An 18,578-nucleotide genomic window follows, 5' to 3' on the forward strand; every position below is an offset into this window, starting at 1 on the left:
AGCTCATCCCTCACTACCTATACTCTTCCTTCACTCTTTACTCACTAAACGTCAGTCTTATCTCTATTATTTTACGTCGACCGTCACGACCTGCCGGGCCACGTCTTCCCCTCGCTACATCCTGCGGTAGCCATGAGCGCTACGCTCCTCGCGAGTCGTGCGGACACCATCGCGCTGAGAAGAATTGGACTGCTTTCGAGACGGCTTTACAGTTCTAACTCCCCTATATCATCAAGAGTTGCTTCTATACAGTTAGCCAATTACAATCATCGCAAACCCATCCCTCAATGCCTTGCGTCTCGTGCCTTCTTCGAACCTCGATATTCACTTCGACACAATTCCACTGCAACATTAAAGGAGCATGGATTTGCCCGGAGGTTCCGAATTAAGAATATAGTCGTCAAGACTTTTGCATACTGCGGCTTCTTCATTATCATGAGCAGTGCGGCCGTGATAGCATTCTTTATTTACGATGCGACTACATACCGCGAGTCCTCAAGCGCTGAGGATATCCCAGTCTCGGAGTTAGCGCTCAATCCTCGTCGCGGAGGTCCGAAAAACTTGCCAATTGCAGAAGTGCTTATTGGTGATGATGATTCCGAGGCAATGCAGGCACAGAAGGATAAGCCGCGGCTTGTTATTTTAGGTACGGGCTGGGGTAGTATCGCGCTGCTCAAGGAGCTTAACCCTGGTGATTACCATGTCACCGTGGTGTCTCCGACGAATTATTTCCTGTTCACGCCTATGCTACCTTCGGCGACTGTTGGAACGCTTGGGTTGAGGTCGCTTGTTGAGCCAGTCCGCCGTATCGTTCAGCGAGTCCATGGGCACTTCCTCAAGGGTGAGGCAGTCGATGTCGACTTCTCGGAGAAACTGGTCGAGATTACTCAGATAAACCACAAAGGGGAGAAGGAACAATTCTACCTCCCGTACGACAAGCTTGTGATTGGCGTCGGTAAGCATTAGTATTCTGATGCCCAGTTACGCTTTGTGCTGAACCACATCTTCATCCAGGTTGCGTTACGAATCCCCATGGTGTAAAAGGCCTTGAGCACTGCCATTTCCTGAAATCTATTGATGATGCCCGCCGTATAAAAAACCAAGTACTGGATAACATGGAACTCGCATGCTTACCAACCACTACTGACGAGGAGCGGAAACGCCTGCTGTCCTTTGTTGTCTGCGGTGGTGGGCCAACTGGTGTCGAATTTGCTTCTGAACTCTTTGACCTTCTGAACGAGGATCTGCTCTATTCGTTTCCGAAGATATTAAGAAACGAGATTTCTGTGCATATTATTCAGAGCCGCAGTCACATTTTAAACACATACGATGAAGCTCTCTCAAAATTCGCAGAGGTAAGCCTTGGTCTCAATCAATGGTTATTTAACTATGGGCAGGAGCTTACGGAAGTAGTCTCGCTTCGCGCGTGATGACGTTGATGTTTTGACAAACGCTAGGGTTAAGGAAGTCCGTGAAGATAAAGTCGTTTTTACCCAACTAGAAGACGGAAAGACGGTAACAAAAGAGATTCCTATGGGGTTCTGTCTATGGTCTACCGGCGTGGGTATGCAGACTGTGCTGGCGCTTCGTATACCATAATCTGCTAACCAGCATACCAGGACGCAGTGATTTCTGTTCAAGACTGTCAGACAAGCTCGAGGCCCAAAACAACAAGCACGCCCTAGAAACAGACTCACACCTCCGCCTCATCGGAGCTCCTCTGGGCGATGTATACGCCATAGGTGATTGTGCCACAGTTCAAAACAAGGTCGCCGACCACATCGTCTCCTTCCTTCGCACCATTGCCTGGGAAAAAGGCAAAGACCCACAGAAAGTGCACCTTACCTTCCGCGAGTGGCGCGATGTCGCCGCCCGTGTCAAGAAGCGCTTCCCTCAAGCCTCCAACCACCTCCGCCGCCTAGACAGGCTCTTCGAACAATATGACAAAGACCATTCAGGCACCCTTGACTTTGAAGAACTCTCCGAACTTCTCCACCAAATTGACACGAAACTCACCTCTCTCCCCGCCACCGCCCAACGCGCAAACCAACAGGGCCAATACCTCGGCCGCAAACTCACTAAGATCGCAGCTGCCATGCCCGGCATGCAAGCCAACCAAATCGACTACGGTGACCTTGACGAAGCTGTCTATAAGGCCTTTAATTACAAACATCTCGGAAGCTTGGCGTACATTAGCAACGCCGCCATCTTTGACTTTGGTGGTTTGAACTTCGGCGGTGGCGTCCTGGCTATGTATCTCTGGCGTAGTGTTTACTTTGCCGAGAGTGTTAGTCTGCGGACGCGGGTCATGCTGGCCATGGACTGGGCTAAGAGAGCGCTTTTCGGAAGAGGTATGTTCCAATTCCTTTGCTACATTCCGGGTTAGAATCAACTAACGTGGTTTTTAACTACAGATCTTATGAGCTTTTAAACCTCCCAATGTCTGGTAATGGATCATCTCCATTTCCAGCGCCTTTCACGTATATACCTTGAGGGGCTTATTGAGCCGAATACTGTTTTAGCGTGTTCGTTTGGGTAGCTAGAGCTAATCTACTTGGAGATATATAGTGTACTGTAGTATGGGAATGCAATCAGCTATCAGTCATAGACTTTGTCAGAGTTCATATTAGTTATGGCCTTTCTTGATAGTAAACCTGTTTCTTATTGTAAGAACCATTATGTCCGTTCCCAATAAGCTCTAAATCGTGGACGTGGTAGAATAAGTATATCCCCAGCGAGTTGTCATAGACGCACTTAAACAGCCATGCGCATTTGCTGGCGTATAAGGACCAGCATGTTTTCATACAGTTTATGACTTAGTTGTACATGACAGCATTTTCTTCACCTGTCAATGAATATTATCAACTATCCTATCTTTATTCCTTTGTTGGTATGGACTGTGGTTGGCCCCGGTGATTTTGCTAGTACGGGTGGGCCTCTAGTCACCGTCTTTCTAGTGATGAAACTGATGTTTTGGAGACCTTTTGGCGGTGCTGCATGTTTTAGCCATGGTCCCTACCACACACGAGCCTCCTGAAGTGCCCGAACCAAAGCAAGATTCCAAGCGCTTGTGGCATAATGATCTTCTTATACCTCTCCTAGAGCCAAGAAAAAATGGATATATATCCTTATAGAAAGTTATCGCAATTGGGTTGGGCCTCTTAATTTAGATCTATAATTACCCTAATATGGCGATAAGCTATCTAACTTTAACTGATTCATTATAGGCACCCGGCCAAGCGGGTTACCGTTCTGTATAATCTTACTGCATGTGGGATCCATCCTGTACCATGAGCCCGTTCTTGCCAGTTCCCCCCAATCAAGACTATCTGGGATTGGATGAAGGGCTGGATTCAAGAACAATATCTAGAGGAAAAGCAGCTATTATAATGGTCTGTATAAGCATGTACACGCTTCTAGGGTACTGTTTAGAAGCACTTATTGAAGATTCTTGTTAATTCATGCTGGTAAGGTTTTAGGCTTTAATTGACGCAAAAGGGTCATGCAGAATCCTAGCATCGTTGGGAATAGCTTCAATGTTATGCTGGAAGTACTTGAAGGATTCAGACGCACCGCACTACAAAACCACTTAGCAAAATATAGAAAGCTACTTTACTAAAAGGTTTAAACGACGGTACGTGAATGGTGCAGCTAATTAGCATATGTAGGATGCGTTAGGACACTGATGTAAAATGGTTATGGGTACGAAGATATGTTTGTCGGCTAGTCGTTACCGAATCGTAGCAACAGAGACAAGATAGGTACTCTCAACGATTCCATGATATGCTCTGGATAACTGATTGACAGGAATCACTGACAGCAACGACGCCTCCCAACGCCGAGGCTAAACATAAAGAAGCAGTTGATCAGGTCGCAAGATAAACATGGTATAACTCAAGACAGGTCCAGCCGGTCATGAGATCATCGAATCAACGTCTCCGTTGTTGGTCATTACAGTATCGTTAGAGGCGCCAAGCTGGGGGGCATTCGCCGTGTTGTCCAGGGTAGAATTACTATTGTTGGATTCCCCAAGCCCAAGATCCAGCTTGTCAGGGATATCCTTCTTAGCCTCTCGGGCCTTTTGCTCCGCCCAAGCGTACAACCTGGCGAAGTCGCACAAAAGAGCTTCTGTACGAGCACCTTGGTCTTGCAGGATAGCTGCGTTGACCTTAGCATAAATGTCCCTACGTAAATCGGAATGGAGAAGTGGAGCTAGAGATGGTGTTAGGTTCTCCTTGGGGTATATGAGAAGCGCAAGCGTCTTCTCAAGGTCTTCAAGGAACTGGGGGTTTGTTGGTGCCCTGGGTGCGAGCTGGGAAGTAGCAAACTCAAGAGCTGGGGTGATGTCTCCATCAGGGTTAACCGAGCAGGAGCGTATCAACTCCACAAGCTGCAAACGAAGTAGCGAAAAATGCAGCGACGGGTTTTCATCTAGAATCTGCATTAAGTAGTTAGCACATGTCGCAGACGAAGTAATGACAATGAGCTATGATCATGTTGAGGTTGTAGTCATACTGAGGACTGAAGATGTTTGTTTATCAACAAAACCCAGGAGGGTGTTCTGAGTGGTGCATGAAACTTGGTCTAATCATAACAGGAAAGGTGTGATGAGGGTGCAGAGTGAATGTATTTCTTACCTGAGGATTGAGTTCGTTGATTTTTTCAATTGCAGCCTGGATGTTCCCGGAGTAGATGGCCGTCCGAATTTCAACCCGCTCCCGGATTGATTCGACGTCCACTGGCTCAATATTGGCTTCGAGCGCAAATTTCTGCGCTGCAGCTGGGTAGCCATTTGTGACTAGGTAGTCCATAACCAATCTGTTCATATCACTTGAAAACGTCAGCAGATGGACAAAGAACCAACTCCAGCTGAACGAAGCATGGGCAGAAATGTATCAGAAACACAAGTTATATGTTCTCCTCAAGTATATTTTTTTCAGAGAGATTCCCAACTTGAATATAAACGCATCATGTAAGGGACGAATATTGGAGGGAAGGGAACGTACGTCTTGGACGGCTTAACTTCGTCGACTTTGCGCTCGAAGTGGTGCCATGTTGGCGTTGATGTTGAAGACGTGGGAGACACCTGCAGCCCGTGTTAAAAAGCGGCAAACACGGATGCACCAAACGCCGAGAGGCATACGTAATTGGTAGCAGACATGATTGTGAGATGGAGAATGTGCTTGCTGGAACTGTCAAGTGCCCTGGTACTGAATCATAGGCCGCCTGTGAAGATGGAAAGCTTCGCAGACGGGAGCCATGAGGGTGCTGAAGAGAAAAAGAGAAGAAGAAAAAGAGCAGACGGAATAAGAGGGAAGAGGAAAGATGAAATGATCTAGTCACGTGGGCGCCAGCAGCAAGCGAAGGCTTCGCCCCAGCACTAATCCTGATTGGCGCAAGCGTCTCTTGCATGCTGATGCATCGAGACCAACTGGTGTCCTCAGCATGGCATGTGCCTGCAACTATGGTAAAATACAGCCCAGTGACCGTACGTATGAACGCTTTAAGAGGATTCAGAAGTGAGATTGGTGTTTCAGATGCAGTAATAGTTCTACTACTAGGAGAGTCTGAGTAAAGCTGCTGAAGAACAAGTGATTACGCTAAGCCTCATTGGGAGGATATACCGCTTAAAATGTTTTAGCCTCATCGCACTGCCGAGCGACAAATGGATCTCTGCGACTGCAGTCTTATCGAACCAACTCTTCCTGGGTCGACCCTTGTTGCCTACTTGATCCTGATTTTTTCATCTTGTGTGTGATTTTCAGATTGCCCAGGTACAGTAGGCAACATGGAGTCGATCTCGCCGGTGTATTCTGCTGCCACTAAGTCGGACAAGCGCTACTCTCCGCCATGGGCGGATTTGAGCATTATCGGAATTGCTGGCAGTTCCGGCTCTGGCAAAACGTCTGTGGCAATGGAAATTGTGAAGTCACTGGACTTACCCTGGGTTGTCATCCTTGTAATGGTATCATGAACAAGCTTCTCTTACTAGAAATGGGCCCCAATATAGCTATCTGATTTATGAGGTCTAACGCGTTGCAGGATTCATTCTACAAGAGCTTGAACCCGGAGCAGCATGCCAAGGCACATCGCAACGAGTTTGATTTCGACAGCCCAGACTCGATTGATTTCGACGTCTTAGTGCAGTGTCTTAGAGATCTCAAACAAGGGTATAGTAGCCATAATCTTTTGACTCGTGCTGCACCAGTCGTCGATAATCCCTGCTACTTTTCCTGGAACTGACGTTCTTTGCCTACCTGAAAGAAAAAAGGTAGACATACCTGTTTATTCGTTCGTCGAACACCAACGTCAAGCCCATACCACCCCCCTCTATTCTCCCCATGTCTTGATTTTAGAAGGGATCCTTGCATTCCATGATCCCAGGATTGTGGAGCTTCTAGACGTCAAAGTATGCTCCCCGTTATCATTAGGGAGATTGTCGCGGAGCTTACTTGTATTTCAAGATCTTCGTAGAAGCCGATATGGACGTCTGTTTAGGCCGTAGAGGTAAGTAACCCGGTGATTAACGACCGGTAGCTTTCTGACGGCAGCCAAATAGTCCTGCGTGATGTCAAAGAAAGAGGTCGAGATATTGATGGAATTATCAAGCAATGGTTCAACTATGTGAAGCCTTCGTACAAAAAGTTTGTTGAGCCTCAAAGATCGGTCTCAGGTAAGCATGAGTTTCTTCATTTATCCAATTTAAATGGGTATCTATGCTAAACAATATTATAGATATTATCATTCCTCGAGGTATCGAAAATAAAACCGCGATTGGTAACAGCCCCCTCAACCAATCTTCTTACTGCTAGTCTAACGAGCAAGGCATGGTTGTACAACATATTCAACGCATGCTCGAAGAAAAGTCCGAGAGGCACAGTGCAACCCTCCAAGAGCTCCGGCGCATTACATTCGAAGAACAGTTATCACAGAATGTTATCATGATGCCGCAAACGCCTCAGTCCATTGGGATGAATACTATCCTCCAGAATCCGGAGACGGAGCAAGTCGACTTCGTGTTCTATTTCGACAGGTTGGCTGCTTTGCTGATTGAAAAGTACATCCTAATATCCGACTCGAGCCATTCGCACGGTATGGCTGACAGCAGGTATAGGGCTTTAGATTATACTTCGTACGCACCCAAAGAGGTTGAAACCCCTCAACATAACATGTACAGTGGGTTGAAGCAGGAAGGCATCGTATCAGCGGTTGCTATTCTGCGAGGAGGCTCATGTCTAGAGACCGCTCTCAAACGGACGATTCCCGACTGTGTCACTGGGCGCGTGCTCATTCGGACTAATGAGACCAAAGAGGAGCCCCAACTACATTACCTTAAGTTGCCCCCAGGTATCGAACAGCATTCGAATGTCATGCTTCTTGATTCCCAGATGTCGAGTGGAGGTGCAGCTTTGATGGCAGTGCGTGTGTTGATTGACCATGGTGTGCCGGAAGACAGAATCATTTTTGTGACTTGCGCAGCTGTTCAGTCAGGCGTCAAGCGATTGGCCGCCGTTTACCCGCATGTCAAGCTCATTGTTGGACGTATTGAAGAGGAGAGCGAACCTCGGTGGATGGAGCACAGATACTTTGGATGCTAAGCTGCACATGAACGAATAGCAAAATACATATAATGCTTGTAAATGCGATACATTTAGTGACCAAAGTAAATTTTTTTCTACTAATCAATCCATGGTGAGTCTCATACTTTGTGCTGATTGATGCCCGGAGCGGAACGCACGGACCATATCCGACGCCGAAGTTTCTTGTGGTTCCGCCCGCCGAAAATATGAAGTCTCAAAACTTTTTCCCTTCAAGAACAATATTTGCAATTCAATACAACCCATCATTGATTTCTTGGATACCTCGCGGTTGCGCTTTATTCATCCCTACGAGTTCTAATCAACAAATCTGCGCAACGTAACAATGTCAGACCGCAAAAAAAGCAAAGACGGCAGCAGAGGAAAACGAGCCGCCGGTCCAGTCATCAGTACGTACAGCAAGCTCCTTATGCAACTGCATTAATTTGAAGAAAAGGAAAGCCCCGAAGTAGGATGCATACTAACTGACAATTCTCATCATAGCCGATCCTCGATTCGCAAATATTCAAACAGACCCTCGCTACCGCCTCCCCAGCAAACGACACACCCACGTGAAACTTGATAAACGATTCGCGCATATCCTGCACGACAAAGAATTCTCGAGAAATGCTGCTGTTGATCGATACGGCCGAAAATTAGCGCGCGATGATACAAAAAAGCATCTGGAACGATTTTATCGGCTGGGCGACGATGAGGGAGAGGAAGAAGATGATGGAGAAGACGATAACGTCAGCGTCGATGACGACGAGGAGGTCTTGAAAGAATTGAAGAAAGCTGATACCAAGGCGGCGGGGTATGATCCAGCGCGCGATGGGGGCTTCTCAGAGTCGTCGTCTTCGGAGGATGAGTCGAGCGAGGATGAAGATGAGGAAGAAGAAACAGACGAAGACGCTCTGGGGGGCGAGGAGTTAGATTTCCCCGACAAGCAGCGGGAGGATGTGCCTGTTGGGGAGGTGACGAATCGCATTGCCGTGGTCAATCTGGACTGGGATAACATTCGGGCAGAAGACTTGATGGCTGTATTCTCGAGCTTCACGCCAACCGGCGGGAAAGTCACGAAGGTTGCTGTTTATCCGAGTGAGTTTGGAAAGGAGCGGATGGAGAGGGAGGAGACGGAGGGGCCTCCGAGGGAGATTTTTGCTACGCAAGACGAGGTTAACGATGACGAGGAGGAAGATGAGGACGAAGAGCTTGATTCTGAAGAGGAGGAGGAGAAGATCAAGAATTCGATCTTGAAGGAGGATCAGGGCGAGGAGTTCAACACCACGCAACTCCGGAAATATCAGTTGGAGCGACTACGCTACTATTATGCTATCCTGACATTCTCGTCGAAGGAGGTCGCGAAGCATGTCTACGATAACGTTGATGGCGCGGAGTATCTGTCGAGTGCAAACTTCTTTGACCTCCGATTCGTGCCTGATGACACAGACTTTTCAGATGACCAGCCGCGAGACGAGTGTGAGCGGATTCCGGATGGATACCAGCCGAACGAATTTGTCACAGACGCTCTTCAACACAGCAAGGTCAAGCTAACTTGGGATGCGGACGATAAATCGCGCAAGGAAGCACAGGCTCGGGCGTTCCGAGGCAGTCGAAAGGACATTGATGAGAACGACCTGAAGGCTTATCTTGCTAGTGACAGCTCTGATGATGAAGAGGAGGGGGGGGTTGACATTATTGACGGCATAAAGGGTGAAGGTTCCAAAACGTCCCAGAAGGAGGAAGAAAGAAAACGCATGCGAGCGCTTCTCGGTTTGAGTGAGGAGCCGGCTTCAGCCTCTAAGTCCGATGGCCCTGTTGGTGAAATGGAAGTTACATTTACGTCTGGTTTGGCAGGTGAACCTGATCGCGACACAGTTTTCGAGAACGAGCCGGAAGAGACTACCATCGAGAAATATTTGCGTAAAGAGCGCGAAAGGAAGAAGCGCCGAAAGGAAAAGATCAAGGGTAACAAAGGCGATGATGCCGCTGATGATGACAACAAGGACGCTGCTGGTGAAGAGAAACAGCAAGAAGACGAGGACCTGGGCTTCAACGATCCATTTTTCCTTGATCCTTCTGATAAGGCGGCTACTGCTGCTCGTCGGAAGGAAGAAAAACGCAGGAAGCGGACGGAGCGCGCTGCAGAGGAGGCTGCCGCCGCAGCCAAACGGGCCGAACTAGAATTGTTGATGATGGATGACGACGATGCCAAGTCTGGAATGCGGCACTTTGATATGAACGAGATTGTCAAGGCTGAGAAGCAGGCTCGCAAGAAGAAGGGCAAGGGCAAGCAAAAGGGAGAGGCAGCTCCAGTTCCCGACAACTTCGAAATGGACGTCGGTGATCCACGATTCTCGCGTCTTTTCCAAAACCACGAATTTGCAATCGATCCTACCAACCCTCGGTTCAAGCCGACGTCAGGTATGAAGGCCCTACTCGAGGAGGGTCGTAAACGACGTCGTGACCGCGATGAGGGTGGAGACGAGGAGGACGAGAGCCGGAATGGGAAGAAGCAGAAGCAGCGGTCTAAGAAGAGCGCTTCTGCTGAAGATGGCACGGATGATCTTAAGAAATTAGTGGAAAAGGTGAAACGGAAGACGAAAGCTTGATTGACCTGCTTGTTGTGCTTGTATGGGATCACTACTCTCTATGGCGCGTCAAAGGCGGCTATGGAATTTGGGCATATACCATTCGAATGACTCGTTTTACTACCGTTACTTGCTGTTTTTAGAACTATGCTTGCCTACTGTAGAGAAATGGCTCGAGCTCTAGATTTGCTTCTTCTTTTCCCTTTCCTGCCCTGTTCTCCTTTCGTTCATAACCCGCCTGAAAACCAATATATGATGTAATGACAGTATAGCTGCAATGATAAATTTGGATTCTGGCAGCTGCTATCCCGCCGCATCCATGTCCGTACATGCAGTATCAGGGTTGGCTGTGCGACGTACCCGGACATTTGCATCCGATCGCACAGTATCATAGGTCGTTGCTCTACCAATCGGTGTCAGTAAGCTCACCGAGAAGAGTGATGTGTGCTGAAATCATCTTCTGACCTTGATGGAGGCTGCAGGTCCATCCTTTGATAGAGGACCTTTAGGTGGCATCCGCTCACCGCCCTTTCGGCGTCTTCACCAACCCGAAGACCCAACCACTTTCCGTTCCTATCCCTCCTCCACTACAGCCCTCTTCTTCCTATACTCTTCTCTTTAGCTTACCACGCGGTCCATAGTGTGGTGGTGTCTCCAATTTCCTTCTGCTGTTGTTACTTTAGCCCTACGAGGTCCGGCTCTTCGTTACAACCCCGGTAATTAGACGGCGGCGTCGACTAGATCCGATACATAACCCTCGGGTCGGCGGATCCTCGAGAATGGTCTTTCTTCGGTAGATTGAGTGATGGGGAACTACGGCTCAGTTTAGTCTGGCTGTGGTGATCTGGATTCGATCCGTGGGTGTGCTTTTGACCACTGGGACGTTCTGTCTACTCGTCTTTGAGGGCGCCGTGTGCTGATCTCAATTTGTCTGTTTCGTTTCATTTTTTGTCCCTCCTTTTATATCTGTCTTGGCCTTGTCTTGTATTAGATCTAGAGCTGCGTCGGAACTGTCATAATGCTGGGCCGACTTCTGAATACTGCGGCGTCGACTTTGAACCCGTCGGCATATTCTTCCAGGCCTGCCCCTCAGCTTGAATCGGTTACCGAAGAAGAACATACGTCCGGCCTTTTATTTCCCGATGCGAGTGTGCTTCGACGCTCGAATACCCACGCCTTTCCTCTCCAGACCGCTTTCAATTCTCCCAATGTCTCCGCAGCCGGTGCCTACGATGATCGCGGGGGTGTAGAGTTGGACCCTCAGAAGGACTTTCGGGTTGTCATTGCCCAGAACTCTCTCGGTGATAGGGAGCCATGCATCCTTCTTGATACTAAGGCCGAAGCAGCAGAACCGGGCCCCCCCGGACCTGGAATCGATTCTCAGGCGTTTGAAAATCCCGGTCACAGGCATGCTCGCACCATGTCGTCTCTTTCTCGCGGGCGGCGAGGTCATCTGACTCAATCATCATTGATAGATCAGAGCCCGCTTGCAACGGCGGCTGACATACGCAGAGCGTCACCGACGTCGTCTAGTGCATTTGTCCGTGCCCGTGGCCGTAGCTCGACAATGGCCCCTGCTGGAGGTCTTCAGGAGCCTGCACATTCGCGCCAACCGACGGATATGAACGATGCAGGGCTTCTAAATTGCATATTTGGTAGCAGTGCATTTAGCTACCGAGGATCTTCTACAAAGATGCATATCATCTCAGGTGATGATGATGCGATTCCCACGGGGAATGCGTCACCCGGGACCCGGAATTCTTTCACTCGGTCGTACACTACAGGGGGGTTTGCCAGTACTGGTCGTACGGATTATAAGCCACGTTCAAAGGTCACGATTCTCCTGACAAGGATGTTCAGTGTCAACTTGCCTGAGGCAGGCACCGCGTCTGAAGGACGTGATCTTGGTACGTCTTTAATCCAAGAATCTCTTCCTGAGACCGGTTATCCCTTTCCCGATGTGACGAAGCGCAAGAAAATCAAAGAGAAGAAAACCCCAATGTACGCAGTTGCCATCACAATCCGGATTCCGGTGTTGTCCCGGAATACAGCACGCCCTGTTTCCCGGTTTAGTACTCAGGGTCAAGATTCACCGAAACCCGGCATGTCCTGCTCTTTAGACTCTGATTACCGCTGGCGTGGTGGATTCTTTGATGAAAACCTTGCGTCTGCGCCTGCTAGTCTGGACGAACGGATAGACATGCTGGTTGATCATTGGGACGTCATCAACCGTACACTATCACACCTCGAAAGATTATCTCGAAAGGAGATACTTTTTCTGTTGAAGAGAGCGGATTCTTCAGGAATACACCCGAAGCCTGCAAAACCCCCAAATATGCAACGAACAAACCAGACATTCCTTCATCTACCGGCGAATGTCTTAGCGCTCAACTCAAGACTGAAACAGGAAGCTTCTCGCAGTGCCCGCCGCATCAGTACTGCACTGCAAATCCCCAAAGTTATAACGGGGCAAAGCCGCTGGGGTGTATGGCGCGAGGAAGGTCGTTCTATTGTGCGCAGTCTTGGAGATAAAGATCATAGCTTTTTCTTCCTTGTTCTAATTACCGCATTTCTGGGGAATCATACGGAATGGTTGAATGCCTTAGGTCCCGACTGGTACCGGCGGCGGCACTATCTACAGCAAAAAGCACAACAAGATGCGGAGCCTGCCCTTCCGTATCGGACGGTAATCGTTTCCCCTGACAAGATGACTGCTCGGAGACTCATCTTTCTTCTTTCGGCATTTCTCCCACCAAAACAGCGTTTCGAACCACTGCCTTCTCCACTCCGACCCGGTACCTCCGCTTCAACTCGTGCTGTCTCTCAAAGTCCGCCCAGCGTGCCTGTCCTGCGGCAGGAGCCTCTTCGCCGAGCCATAGAGCGGCGTTCACGTGCACAGCGCTTGAATCTCGCCGATAGAGATCATAATCGTTCTGTTAGTGCTTCATCTAACGAAACCGCTCATCGATCAACGGATGACGCCGAGCATGATTTTAGCATATATCGCAGAGGCTCAGACGCTCGCTCAGTCAGAACAATCGGGATCCCAATGCATCCGAAGGATGCGCGCAACAAGAACACCAGCACAGCGACGATATCAACAGCAAACCCTGGTGGCGCAGTTCCCGTCCCTCATTTTGCTTCTCAGGGACGGGAACCATCTGACCAGACTTGCGGGGAAGGGGTGGACAGCTTGGCGTCTGAGACTCTGTTGAAGAGCCTGCAAAGAAGCGAAAGCTCAACGAACAGTGCCAATAGTAGCGTTCCTACTACTGGAGGTCGTTGGGGTAGTCTCTTTAGCGGTCTCTGGAGCTCTCGTCAGGAGTCGTCGACTGATTACGGTACTGCTGGCCAGCCACTTGAGCACCGTCGACGTTCCACCTCGGTCCTTAATGTCCCGAAACGGAACCCTACGACGCTCCAACAAATGGTTGAAGAGGCTTCCAACGAAGAAACTCACCAGATCGCTACTAGCGCGACTATTTCTATTCCGCAACCTCCAAACGCCCAACGTAAATTCGAAGAAGATGCGCCGGACCTATCTTCTTCCACAACTGACAACCCTAGAGAAACTTCGCTCAAACTAGCCGTCCGGGAAGAGGATGGAATAGTAGATGTTGAGCTCCCATTGCCTGGGTTTGTCTCTCTGTCTTCGTCGGGTGAATCGACCATGGCTTCCCCGAAAAAGACTCGCACGTCGATAACAAGCCTTGATGCTCTTGGATCTACTCATAGCAGTGGTTCAGGATTCCATTATCAGACGAAAGATGTCGATGGGCCGACTCTCAACGTCGCTGGATGGTTGAAAAACTTCCATGATGACTTTGTTCTTCAAGGGGTGCGACCTTACTCGAGCCTAGAGTCAGAGATCAGGCGAGCCATGCAGTCCGAGCCCACTCCAAGCAACGCGGTAGCAGCGGATACTGATGGATCAGAGAAGTGGGTAGATGTTGCCACAACTCTGATTGCAGATGTGCGGACCTTTAGCGTCAAGCGGCTGCGTCTTAAGCGCCGAGCAATTGGCGGCGGCTCTGTGAGATCACCGATGTCGTCATCTGGGATGTCTACTCCGGGCACTCCTCGCCAAGTACCAGGCTGCTCAATGTCTACTTCACAGCTTAGCGGCTACTTCTCTTCTTCCATGGCCTCGGCAACGCCCTCTCCGAGACCACGCTTCGATGGGTACAATGCCGGTGAAGTGGAGGAGCGCTTTGTAGAGGAACCGGTTATGGATCTGGACGGGACCCTGGTCGACGCTCTCGAACGTGTGCTAGCTCAGAGCGGCCCGTCCTCTTTAGCACCTACTCGGGCGTCATCTCCATCGCGATCTCGGAAAGAGAACGACAGACCCGCTGAGTATACGGCCACCCGCGACGAAGTTCCCTCTCTTGAAGCCCCGCGGACCGAGTGTCGCCGGCTAGTCCTGGGAGCACTGGAAGAAGTAGTCCGCAGCGTGACCGCCGAGATTGCCGTGAGGATGATGGAGAGCCTAATCTGGCGGATAGAGAGCGCAAACGTGTGATGATTGGGGTGGATAACACTCTAAGAGAGGGGGTTCGAAAGTGGCTCCTCGACGTCGAGGAAGCTTGGTAGGCCCATATCCCAACAACTCACGTCTTCCATTTGGAACTTCTAATTCATAACTTAAACCATTTAATCACGGACCTTGCGGCATTTTTCACTTGACCATAATCGACTTCGGCCAGTTGGACCTGCCTTTGCGGTCTCTGTTCTCTTTTTGTTTTGATTATGATACCCATGTGTTGAGTCTCTTGGCTTTATTCCGTCATAGCTTCTGTATGACACGATACGTTAACGGCATTAAATGCTGCAGCATTTATTGTACTTACTCTGAATACCTGATAAGTCGAAAACCATTTCTTCAACTATTGAGAGATTTAATTTCCACTTTCTGTATCTCCTTAAATATGCCTAGAGCTGTTGGGCACCGCTTCTGGCCGCAAACGTTTGAGAGGCCTATTGCAAGCCCAGTCTGTATGGAGGACCTGAAATTTGGCAAGCGGCTCAAAAATTACCATAGCCGAGTTAACTCGAGGATGCCAGCCGGGGTGTTAACTAGCCCTGAACCCCGCTCCTGCTGTTCGCGAAACTGAGGGCTGACAGACACTTTCGGTTCTGAGACAGCTCGGCTTAGGGCTAGGAAGTAGGGCCATAACCTGCAGCGGTCACTATCGCTGGTAAAACCAGAGGGTCACAAAATGTCAATTACTTGGATGGTGACTCTTATATTCTTATAAAGCATTTTTTTTTTCCGCCTCGCCCCTATTGCTAGGCTTTGGTTAAATGGTTTCTACCTTGAAGTAAACAAAGCAACTAGGGCACAAAGCCACGAACTTGGAAGAGCTTTGACTCATACGACCTATCTACCCTGTTCACTTAGTTACTCCATGCCCAACCCAATTTACTTTCACGCTGTTCTCATTACCATCAACCCCATCAAGTCTTGCAATCACTTCAACTCCGTTCTCTGTCTCTCTCTCCGAAACAGTCATAACCTTCAAAACCTTATGCGTTGTCTCGGGATCCACAATCTCAATTTCCACCTCCTTATCGATAGATCCATTCACCAAGATCTCCAGCCCATCCAACGGATTTCCCTCCGGCTTCTCAAGCTTGTAGTTAATGGGCGTCACAGAGCCAGGACGAATGAGGATTGGCAGGGTATCGAAACCGTGTGTCTCTGTATACCACCGTCCACCTTCGTATTTCTTGCCGTGGTCGAACCAGGAGATCCACTGCTTTCTTCCTTCCTCCTCCGGCGTTCTTGGAACATAAAACGTAACGATTCCCTCGTCCGAAAACACTGGCGCAACCAGTAAATTCGAGCCAAACATATACTGCGTGTCAAGCGGGTACGTGTTCAGATCTTCCGGGAATTCCATGAACATGGGCCTCATTAGCGGTGTTCCGGATCTATGTCCGTTCAACGCTTCAGCAAGGAGATATGGCGTCAAGCTGATTTTGCGCTTCACGCAGTCCCGCAGCACATCCGAGCAGTCTTCCCCATAAATCCAGGGAACACGAAATGATGAGCTACCGTGGAGACGTGAGTGGGAAGACAAAAGCCCGAACTGTACCCACCGCTTATATAGCGCTGGCGGGGGCGTCCCCTCAAACCCACCGATATCCGATGCCCAGAATATATACCCCGCTAGTCCCAGAGAAAGCCCACCACGAAGGGACTCGGCCATGGCTTCGTAAGTGGATTCGCAGTCTCCACCCCAATGAACGGGGTATTTCTGCCCACCGACGGAGGTAGACCGTGCGAAGAGAAGGCTGTTGGATTTGCCGGAGATGGACGTCATGGTCTCATAGACGACTTTGTTGTATAGAAGTGCATAGTAGTTGTGCATGCGGGCGGGATCAGAGCCATCGTGGTACGTGATGTTCTTGAATGGAATGCGCTCTGCGAAGTCGGTTTTGAAGGTATCAATTCCGAGATCCATTAGGCGCTTCAGGTGACCGGTGTACCAGGAACATGCGGCCGGGTTTGTGAAGTCAACGACAGCCATTCCAGCTTGCCAAAGATCCCATTGCCAGACTGAGCCGTCGATGCGCTATACCAACCGTCTGTAATCAGCGTCTATCCTGATTACAAGAGCCAGCTGTGGGCAGTGATGGCAGATACCTTAATAAAATACCCCTCCCTCTTTCCAATCTCAAACAGCGGCGACGCCTGTCCGACATACGGATTAATCCAGATACTGAGTTTCAGACCGCGCTCTTTCAAACGCGCTAGGTACCCGGCCGCATCGGGGAACATATCGGCGTCAAACTCGAAGTCGCACCATTGGTAGGACTTCATCCAGAAGCAGTCAAAATGAAAGACGCTGAGCGGCAGATTCCGGTCCTTGAAGCCGTCTAGGAAGCCGGTGACGGTTCGCTCGGAGTAGTTTGTTGTGAAGCCTAACCACATTCACGGTCATAAGTTAAGGACATGATAAGATAGGCAGGGGAATAGATATACTTGTGGTAAGCCATAACCCATAACTCCACGCGGGGACGAGCGCCGGCTTTCCTGTAAGGTCGGTCCACCGCTTCAAGATTTCCTTCGGGTTCTTCCCTTCAATAACAAAATACTCTAGCTCCTCCCCCTCAACCGAAACGTTCACCCTCGTTGTGCGCTCAGACTGCAACTCAAGACTGACCTTGCCAGGATGATTGACAAAGACTCCATACCCGTTCGAGCTGATATAAAACGGAATATTCTTGTACGCGAGCTCAGAAGATGTTCCGCCGTCCTCGTTCCATATATTCACGCTCTGGCCGTTTTTCACGAAAGGACCAAATCGTTCGCCTAGACCATAGAGCTTTTCGCCAACGCTCAGATCAAGTTCCGCAAGGGTGTACCCTTGTCGCTCGTAGAAGATACCGTCACTAAGCTGGGACTTCGGGGTTGTGGAATCGCCGACGTATCCGATTGAGCGGAAGGAGTGGCCTGTAAGTTTCTTTCTCTTGTCCTGGCCATCTGCGCCAGTGGTGAAGGTGAAGGCTAGTTCGTTGGGAGCTATGTTGATGTCCAATTCCAATCGTCCGCTGGTATACTTTAAATTTTTGCCCTTCTCGTGCGTGATCTCGGTATGGCCCGCGGAGGTGTTGAGTTCGTAATGTGGTCCGTTGTCTAGGCCGCCGGCCCTATAGAACAACAATAAATGGGTGGGAGGCAAGACCAGCAGTACGGAATAGCATACCAATGGACAAGCTTAACACCAATAATACCCTCTAAGGGAGAAGTAACTCGTGCGGAGACAGTAGCTATCAAGGAAAGGTCAGCTAAGTATGTCTCACCAAAGCGAGAACGAAAAACCCACATGAATTAAGCGTATCTCCACGGTGTCGCTGGAACTTATTGAGCAGCAGATTCACAGTGTCCTTATCCACATTCAATCGCTCGACGTTGCTCATCCAATCGATCCGGATGCCCTCCTATATGGTATAACACCCAAATGTTAGCTTGCTCCATGCACCTCTATAACAGCAACGAGAATCTTACCCGCAGGAGCCACATGCCCTCCGTGAACTTCATCTTGAAGGCCGATTATAGGTTATACTCAGACGACAACCTGCAACAGACGGAATTCAGAAGAGAAAAGTATTAGAGCCAGAACAGCAGCGGAGGGACCGCGGGGGGTATATCTACCCCAAGCATTCCCTCATCCGCAAAGGGCAAGACTCCGTCTTGCATTAGAGCTCTCCTGGTCCACATGCCAGGTTGTCTGCTGGATCCCAAGTTTCTGCTCCATTATAATCTGGGCTGATTCCTGACTCGCTGCGCAGAGCGCGGGAACCGAGTTGAAGTGCTGATGAGGGGCAGGTGTTCGGGGATGAGAACTATTGGTTGTGAAACCAACATGATTGAAGCAAATTACCCGTTTCTGTATATCCACGA

General features: G+C 49.4%; 6 protein-coding genes across 6 annotated transcripts, besides 1 other annotated feature; 4 read left to right on the forward strand and 2 right to left on the reverse strand.

The window, feature by feature from the left end:
* Positions 1-18,578: part of a sequence feature (contig 1.129 1..627835(1)) that runs on past both edges of the window.
* On the forward strand, positions 18-2,630 carry ANIA_07500 (NADH-ubiquinone reductase (H(+)-translocating) ndeA; the record flags this gene model as incomplete). The annotated part of the gene is made up of 5 exons (XM_675677.2): positions 18-955; positions 1,015-1,355; positions 1,414-1,564; positions 1,620-2,351; positions 2,569-2,630. The coding sequence occupies exons 1-5, from the start codon at positions 133-135 to the stop codon at positions 2,628-2,630; spliced, it is 2,109 nt and encodes a 702-aa protein (XP_680769.2). The 5' UTR covers positions 18-132.
* On the reverse strand, positions 3,914-5,259 carry ANIA_07501 (uncharacterized protein; the record flags this gene model as incomplete). The annotated part of the gene is made up of 4 exons (XM_050612004.1): positions 5,144-5,259; positions 5,007-5,086; positions 4,638-4,830; positions 3,914-4,438 (listed from the first exon to the last, which is right to left on the reverse strand). Exons 1-4 carry the CDS (start codon positions 5,159-5,161, stop codon positions 3,914-3,916), a joined length of 816 nt encoding a protein of 271 aa, XP_050467969.1. The 5' UTR covers positions 5,162-5,259.
* ANIA_07502 (uridine kinase family protein) lies at positions 5,789-7,625 on the forward strand (the record flags this gene model as incomplete). Its single annotated transcript, XM_050612005.1, has 8 exons — positions 5,789-5,965; positions 6,043-6,170; positions 6,385-6,409; positions 6,499-6,507; positions 6,538-6,673; positions 6,736-6,777; positions 6,826-7,057; positions 7,115-7,625. 8 exons carry the CDS (start codon positions 5,789-5,791, stop codon positions 7,596-7,598), a joined length of 1,233 nt encoding a protein of 410 aa, XP_050467970.1. The 3' UTR covers positions 7,599-7,625.
* Positions 7,825-10,333, forward strand: ANIA_07503 (pre-rRNA-processing protein ESF1). Its single transcript, XM_675680.2, has 2 exons — positions 7,825-7,987; positions 8,082-10,333. Exons 1-2 carry the CDS (start codon positions 7,924-7,926, stop codon positions 10,187-10,189), a joined length of 2,172 nt encoding a protein of 723 aa, XP_680772.1. The 5' UTR covers positions 7,825-7,923; the 3' UTR covers positions 10,190-10,333.
* Positions 11,187-14,732, forward strand: ANIA_07504 (uncharacterized protein; the record flags this gene model as incomplete). The annotated part of the gene is made up of 1 exon (XM_675681.2): positions 11,187-14,732. One exon carries the CDS (start codon positions 11,187-11,189, stop codon positions 14,688-14,690), a length of 3,504 nt encoding a protein of 1,167 aa, XP_680773.1. The 3' UTR covers positions 14,691-14,732.
* On the reverse strand, positions 15,562-18,215 carry ANIA_07505 (protein agdD; the record flags this gene model as incomplete). Its single annotated transcript, XM_675682.1, has 6 exons — positions 15,562-16,746; positions 16,818-17,095; positions 17,157-17,824; positions 17,881-17,944; positions 18,001-18,115; positions 18,183-18,215. The coding sequence occupies 6 exons, from the start codon at positions 18,213-18,215 to the stop codon at positions 15,562-15,564; spliced, it is 2,343 nt and encodes a 780-aa protein (XP_680774.1).

The sequence above is a fragment of the Aspergillus nidulans genome, chromosome IV, assembly GCF_000011425.1.
Source record: "Aspergillus nidulans FGSC A4 chromosome IV".
In the NCBI taxonomy this organism is placed as follows: Eukaryota; Fungi; Ascomycota; class Eurotiomycetes; order Eurotiales; family Aspergillaceae; genus Aspergillus; species Aspergillus nidulans.

Excerpts from the sequence above, each read along its gene's own strand:
- ANIA_07503 (XM_675680.2), top strand. The coding sequence starts at position 7,924 with ATGTCAGACCGCAAAAAAAGCAAAGACGGCAGCAGAGGAAAACGAGCC. Across the intron at positions 7,988-8,081 it reads AGCCGCCGGTCCAGTCATCA|CCGATCCTCGATTCGCAAAT; the intron begins GTACGTACAGCA and ends TTCTCATCATAG.